Source organism: Oncorhynchus gorbuscha, linkage group LG12 (assembly GCF_021184085.1).
Source record: "Oncorhynchus gorbuscha isolate QuinsamMale2020 ecotype Even-year linkage group LG12, OgorEven_v1.0, whole genome shotgun sequence".
In the NCBI taxonomy this organism is placed as follows: domain Eukaryota; kingdom Metazoa; phylum Chordata; class Actinopteri; order Salmoniformes; family Salmonidae; genus Oncorhynchus; species Oncorhynchus gorbuscha.
Genome location: NC_060184.1, coordinates 67,628,632 through 67,636,075, shown reverse-complemented (window position 1 = coordinate 67,636,075; position 7,444 = coordinate 67,628,632). Strand labels below are relative to the sequence as shown.

Genomic DNA, 7,444 nt, shown 5'->3' with positions numbered 1-7,444 from the left:
AGAGGGATTCTTATTGGTCCCAGCCCACCCTACTTCCTGAGTTTGATTATGTTGACATCAACCAATCAAATTATATTCGTATTAAGGGTCAGGAGTTAGAAATTGTAGCAGGCCAGGTTTGTGAACTGGGAGTCTGTAGAGCATGCAACCCCCTCGGCCCCGATGGAACTAAACTCTTCCACACACTCACTGAATGCTATCCCCTCAGTGGGACAGACAAACGTACTGCAGGGCACACACTTTTACTGAACGGTATAGGGATAGGGAATTCTCGAAGGACCATCACACAACTTTATTTTTATTTTTTAAAATCTGTGTCTCTGACTCCATCTCTAAGAGATGAGCTAAAACCAGATAGATTTAAGTACTCACACGTCCAGGAATAGTCAGACAGATTGAACTGTTTAAACCGTTCATCAACCACTGCTGTACCCACCCTGTCTGGAGTAATAATGGTTATGTGCCTAGGTCAAGGGCACCTCGACATATTTTTCACCGAGTCAGCTCAGGGATGTGTACCAGCGACCTTTCGGTTACTGGCCCAACACTCTTAACCGCTAGGCTACCTGCTTCCTTACATACTCTATGTAGGCATATGTAGTCTAATTTATACTGTGCACAGGTGAGATCAGGTGAATGGCAGGTCGGACTCACTTGCCTTTCTCAGGTGAAGGGAACGACTGGGGACAGATGGGCAATGGTCCTTCTAGCTGCCCGACGATTCAGCAGTTACAGAAGTAGAAAATATGTGAATAAACTATTTTCTTCTGATGACAGAGAAAGTTCCTGGGCAGCTACCGAGACTGACAGCAGCTGGACATTATACATTTTTCAAATACCGTCAGAGCAGTGAAAACGTTAGAACATTTAAGGATACAGCCAGGCAATAACTGAAAATAGATTTCAAGCACTTTTAGAATAGGCTAGATATTGAACGATGAGAATGCGGGGGTACTTCTGTACAGGAATGCACCTGTAGTTTATAATCTTTATTATCATCATGTAATTTCATTTTGTATTGGCCAACCCCGGGATAGTTGTAGTTGGCCACCCGACCAGCTGATCTGTGTTGTCGGCGTTAATCTGTTAATTAGGTCTGCTGTTCTGTACTGGTAGAGCAGGGTGTCCAGTAGCATGCAAAATATGTTGACCCTCATCTCGAACGTGTTCCGACTGGGCAACGCCAGCAAGAATGTGGTACGTAGTCTACTGACAACCTTCGTGCCGCTGTCCATGATGCTGAAAGTTAGCGAGGTGATTTCGCACTGAGATAGCAAGCTAGCTAGCCAGCCAGACTTGCCGGATGAGAGGTTGGTAGTAGCTCCAGTCCCAGCTAGCAGTGCTGACCTTGTAGGCCTGGTAACATGGTCAGTCAGTACGAACTCAACACAACAACCAAATCGATTTACTGTCGCTGTCTACTGTGGGTATTTTTTTATATGAGTTGTTACATACATTGACAGCCTGTTCATGCATGCTCTATTCTGCCAGATTATTTTTTCAACAAAGTTGTGTAGGGTGTAATGGGATACCAAAGATTATTGCATACTCTTCTATTTATTTCCAATAGGTTCACACTTATAAAGAACAGGGTAAAAGGCAATAAGAACATAAACGCGAACTACAGCCACAGTTTTAAAAAAAATATTGGTGCTGTCCATGGTGCCTCGTGTTTTTTGCGCGGGTATAAGGGCACAACAAAAATTTTACCTGCGGCGTCTACATGTTTGCCGCACGGTGGCGCTGTAAGGATGGTGTGTAGGCTAGTGATGTTGGGGCTATTCTCTTGGGGCTAATCTCTTGGCTGTCTGCCTCTGGTCTATAGTTTTTCCTCTGTAATGATCTCTGTGAACTTCAGCCCCCCTCAGCCGCATTCTCTCACCATAAACTCATCAGCACACCTTTCATGGTCAAAAAGATATTAGGCCCTAGGGGCTATATGAGTTTTTGCACAAGTTCCCCTAGTGTTTTAAAGATTAATTACAGACACCACTCATTTTCTCCTCTCTCTCCCAATGACTACTTTTCCCCTCACTCTATCACCCCCCCCCCCCCCCCCCCCTTCTCTCTCGCACTCCCCCCTTCTGTCCCCGGCTTTCTTGTAGGGAGCCCAAACAGTGTCAGAGGTAAGGAGCTCATAGCTCTGCTGTACAGCCTGTCCTGTAGGCCTGATTTAGCCCGTCAGACCATGAACACAAAACAGCTCATATAGAAAACAGCCTGTGTGTGTACTGATAGAGGCCCTGACTGGTGCACTGTGGTAGATAGTGATAGTTCTGACAACAGATTAGTCTGCTTTGTCCCGACCCTCTGCTCCTCCCTTTTAGGGCAGCTGTCAGACACCTCTGGCCGTGCTTTGGTCTGATTGGATGGTTCCTCTGTTCCCCAGCTGCTAATTGGTCTGTCCGAATATGTCAATATAACCTCACCGCAAGCCCCAGCAACACACCGACAACCACCAATACCATTAGTTAGTATCTGACTGGCTGGCTGGCTCTAACAGAGAAACCTGAACCTCAAACAGCCACGTTCCTTCTGCAGAAATCCCAGTCCTCCTTTCACACTGTGGGTGGATTTAGCCTGGGGAGGAGGGTGGCTGGCTATTAGACTTGTATTTCCTGTGTGTGTGTGTATCGCTCTCTCATGTGTCATTCTCTCTCTCTGCAGGGGGCCAGGATGGTGGCTTCCACACGCTCCTTCGCTGACTTCACCCCACAGGCCAGCTTTGACGTCAAGGTGAGTCCACATACACTTTTAGCACGCCCTGCTGGACTAGACCTAGATATGACAAGGGAACTTCCTTCTTAAAACTGTTATCTGATTGGTTGGTTGAGCTGTCTGTCTCCTTCCCTTCTCTGTTTTTTCCAATAGAAGTGTGAGCTGCACCGTCTGGAGGAGGGCCCCTCTGAGACAGCGGTGTTGACCAGAGAACAGGGCCTCCAGTACTACAGAACCATGCAGACCATGAGACGCATGGAGCTGAAGGCTGACCAGCTGTACAAGCAGAAGATCATCAGAGGCTTCTGCCACCTCTACGACGGACAGGTCACCACACACACACACACACACATTAGATTAGCATATAAACACACACTCTCAGGGACACAAGAACATACCCCCCCCCCCCCTCACTCCTAGCTGCTGTTGGTGGTGTGTTACAGGAGGCGTGTGCGATGGGCATCGAGGCGGGCATCAACCCAACAGACCACCTGATCACGGCGTACCGCGCCCATGGCTACACCTTCACAAGGGGCGTGTCTGTAAGAGAGATCTTGGCTGAACTCACAGGTGGGATACACCTAGACATTAATCTGAGGTCAGATCTCTATTTCCCCCTAATGGTTACAGTCAGGCTTTAAAGAAGTTTAACTGATCTTAGATCTCTACAACTTCTACCTGAAATAGATATCTAATCTCTTTCTCTATTATTTTTCTATCGCTCTCTCCCCCCTCTCCCTTTGACCTCTCTCTCTCTCTCCCTCTGACCTCTCTCTATCTCCCCCCTCTCTCTCTGACCTCTCGCTATCTCTCCCTCTCTCAGGTCGTAGAGGGGGTGTGGCCAAGGGTAAAGGTGGTTCTATGCACATGTACGCTAAACACTTTTATGGAGGGAACGGAATCGTGGGGGCTCAGGTAACTATCTGAACAGGTCACTTACACACACACACACCCGTGCATTCTCACTGTGTGTTTGTGTGTGTCTACAGGTTCCATTAGGGGCAGGTGTGGCACTAGCCTGTCAGTACCAAGGCAACAACCAGGTGTGCGTGGCACTGTACGGAGACGGAGCAGCCAACCAGGTGAGGTCTATCTAACGGTTACAATGAAGTCATTAAATCATCATCATCATTGTCTCTTATCTTGTCCAATCAGGGCCAGATCTTTGAGTCGTTCAACATGGCGGCTCTGTGGAAGCTGCCGTGTATCTTCATCTGTGAGAACAACAAGTTTGGCATGGGGACGTCTGTAGAGAGATCCTCTGCTAGCACTGACTACTTCAAGAGAGGAGACTATATACCTGGAATCAAGGTAGGACACACACACACAGTGAGTGAGTGTATCTTTGCTATATTAACCCCTCCGTCCCTGTGGTGTAGGTGGATGGCATGGACGTTCTGTGTGTGAGGGAGGCCATCAAGTTTGCTGCAGACTACTGCAGAGCTGGGAAGGTGAGCTATAATGGCTTGTAGAGCTGGAAAAGATGAGTTCTGATTGGGGCAGAGAAAGTTATAACTGATTTAAGAGCTTGAAGTGTGTTAAGAATCACTTTGTCTCAGACAGTGAAATCTCAGAAGGCTGATCAGCATGTAGTATCACACCAGTGTCTCTTGCTTGACAGAGGGAGGCTCAGCCCAGTGACCAGTAGAATAAAGGCAGTCTGTGGAAGAGACTATAGAACAGAGCTGTAACTGTTCCCAGTTTAACCACTTATGGTGCTCCTGGTGTGCTACAGGGCCAAAGAGCATAGATATAGAGACATCAGGTCATCTTTGGAGACAGGTAATTGACTTTGCGGCGCAACTGTAGCTAGAAAAATAGTGTAGACACAACTGCTTACTAACTGTAAACAATTTTAGCTGGCTAGCTAATCATCAGCTAACTGTGAGACAAAACAATTAAGTTATTTACCATTAATTAGCCACCTCAAATGTCGATGCAGTTTCCAAAACTGCAAGGGACAGACCATATATCAGTTCTATATCTTTGCTGCAAGGTGTCACCAGTAATGTTAACTTTTTGATGTTTTATGAAGTCTCCACTTTCCAAGCGTGTAGAATACCCTGATCAGGCCATTCAGCTGTGTCATAGGAGCATTGGTTAGCATTATGAGTCTCCTGGCTTTGAAACCTCTCTGCCAGGGTCCTATTGTGATGGAGCTGGAGACCTACCGTTACCATGGACACAGCATGAGCGACCCCGGGGTTAGGTGAGATGTGATCTCTGACCCCTGACCCTGTGACCGTCACCCGACCCCTGGTTTCTCTCCACCTCCTCACTCCTCACCACACCCCTCCTTTCTCTCTCTCTTGCCCTCTACCTTGTGTAGCCGCTCTACTTCACTCTCCAATGTAGCCTGTCCTGTAGGCTCACCCAGTGTCGTTCAGTGTTGGTTTGGGACGTGCCTAATAACACTGTACCATCGCTTCAATTCCAGCGCGAGCTAGCTCTCTCTTGCTCTATCGCTCTCTCTCTCTCTCTCTGTGTGTGTGTGTGTGTGTGTGTGTGTGTGTGTGTGTGTGTGTGTGTGTGTGTGTTTTCTCTCTCTCGTCAACGAAGGGCTGGAGCCGAACCCTGCTAATAAGGTCTAACTCCTCTTCTTCCTGTGTGTGGTGTAATGTCCTGTAGCTACCGTTCACGTGAGGAAATCCAGGAAGTGCGCAGTAAGAGTGACCCCATAACCATGCTGAAGGAGCGTATGCTGTCCAACAACATGGCTTCTGTGGAGGAGATCAAGGTACTCACACCTTCACCGACAAACAAATATACAGACAGACACACAAACATACACATAGACACACAAACATACAGACACAGGTGGTCCAATTCTTTCTTTCCTTCTTCCTTCCTTCAATACCTACTTCCTTCCTCCCTACCATTAGGAGATAGATGTAGAGATCAGGAAAGTGATCGAGGATGCGGCCCAGTTTGCGATCTCTGACCCTGAGCCGCCATTGGACGAGCTCTGCAACCACATCTTCGCCAACAATCCACCCATGGAGGTCCGTGGGACCAACCCCTGGGTCAAACTGAAGTCTGTCAGTTAGACACACACACACATAGACCAAACTACGGTACAGTCTATCAGCTGCACATCCCTTTCTACCCTCTGCAACCAACACCTGGGTGAAAGTCTACTCCTCCTGTCCTCTATCTCCCTTCTCTTATTCCCTCATGAATTGTCTCTAAATGCACTATATGAAAGAAGGTCATGACCCTGTAGGTCGGAGTTCAGTATGTAGCAGCAATCCAAACCAGTCTGTCACCTCTGACTCTGACGTCACTGGTATTGACACTGTATTGAGTATATTATGTAATTTTATATTAATGTATTCTCCTGACACTGTATTGAGTATATTATGTAATTGTATATTTATGTATTCTCCTGACACTGAGGGACCACCTGTCTGTAGATTGGAGGTGTATGGCTGAGGGCAGGCTTTTGTTCCAGCCTAGCACTAACACACCTGACTCAATCAGTCATCAAGACATTGATTAGCTGGATCTGGTGTGTTCACGCTGGTACTTACTAAGCTTGCACACCCTCTAACTCTCCAGTACCAGGGTTGGCTACCCCTGGATAAGGGTGTGTGTGTGGGGATGGTTCTAGGTTAAACCAAGTTCATCTCCCTGTAAGGTTTCAGACTGTTAGTATGTATTACCTCTGACCCAGATGTTATTGTAGCACCGTAGCACTTTGACTAGATAGATAAACTAATGAGACATCATACTGCAAGTCATTATTGTCATCATAGAAAAAGGGACCATCAATGGTGGTCTATTTCTTGCTCTCCTTCTTTAACTTTCAATCTATCCTTCTTTAACTTCCTTCCGGGCATCAATCTATCCTTCTTTCCGTGAGCAGCGGATACTGATCCAAGCACTAACAGAAGAACTGAAAAACTGAACGATTGTTGTACAGTTTGTTGTGATTTGACTGAAGCAATAAAATTGACAGAGACTGTGTGATATGTTAGTTGTTTGTGTCTGATAACACTGCAGAGTTCTGTTTGCAGACAGCTAATAATGTACCAAACCTCATGAGATTAGCTTCTCAGATGGAGCCATCTTTTAAAAACATTTTTTAAAATCTTAATATAAACACAACTAATACAAAACAAACAGAAATATACAAACAAGAGTACATAAACCTAATATACAAACGAGTACATAAACCTAATATACAAACAAGAGTACATAAACCAGAAATATACAAACAAGAGTACATAAACCTGAAATGTACATAAACCAGAAATATACAAACAAGTGTACATAAACCAGAAATATACATAAACCAGAAATATACAAACAAGAGTACATAAACCTAATATACAAACGAGTACATAAACCTAATATACAAACGAGTACATAAACCTAATATACAAACAAGAGTACATAAACCAGAAATATACAAACAAGAGTACATAAACCTAATATACAAACAAGAGTACATAAACCTAATATACAAACAAGAGTACATAAACCAGAAATATACAAACAAGAGTACATAAACCAGAAATATACAAACAAGTGTACATAAACCAAATATACAAGTGTACATAAACCTAATATACAAAAACCAGAAATGTACATAAACCTAACAGACTGGTATTACATATCAAGATTCATTTTACATTTGTTAAATACTTTCATGGTGCGTATTGCTTTTACATTTACTGATTATTTCAAAATAATATTCCAATTCTATCTGAAGTAATGTGAAAAG

At 44.9% G+C, this 7,444-nt stretch overlaps 1 protein-coding gene across 2 annotated transcripts; it reads left to right on the top strand.

The window, feature by feature from the left end:
• The first annotated feature begins 1,040 nt into the window (after nucleotides 1-1,040).
• Nucleotides 1,041-6,687, top strand: LOC123991287 (pyruvate dehydrogenase E1 component subunit alpha, mitochondrial-like). 2 transcript variants are annotated; one of them, XM_046292728.1, is made up of 12 exons: nucleotides 1,060-1,197; nucleotides 2,106-2,126; nucleotides 2,668-2,736; nucleotides 2,872-3,045; nucleotides 3,162-3,288; nucleotides 3,542-3,633; nucleotides 3,708-3,800; nucleotides 3,874-4,029; nucleotides 4,098-4,169; nucleotides 4,860-4,927; nucleotides 5,347-5,455; nucleotides 5,601-6,687. In XM_046292728.1, the coding sequence occupies exons 1-12, from the start codon at nucleotides 1,135-1,137 to the stop codon at nucleotides 5,763-5,765; spliced, it is 1,209 nt and encodes a 402-aa protein (XP_046148684.1). In that variant the 5' UTR covers nucleotides 1,060-1,134; the 3' UTR covers nucleotides 5,766-6,687. The 2 variants fall into 2 exon arrangements, with proteins under 2 accessions (XP_046148685.1, XP_046148684.1); XM_046292729.1 differs by lacking the exon at nucleotides 2,106-2,126 and having other exon boundaries at nucleotides 1,041-1,197.
• Nucleotides 6,688-7,444: the final 757 nt, after the last annotated feature.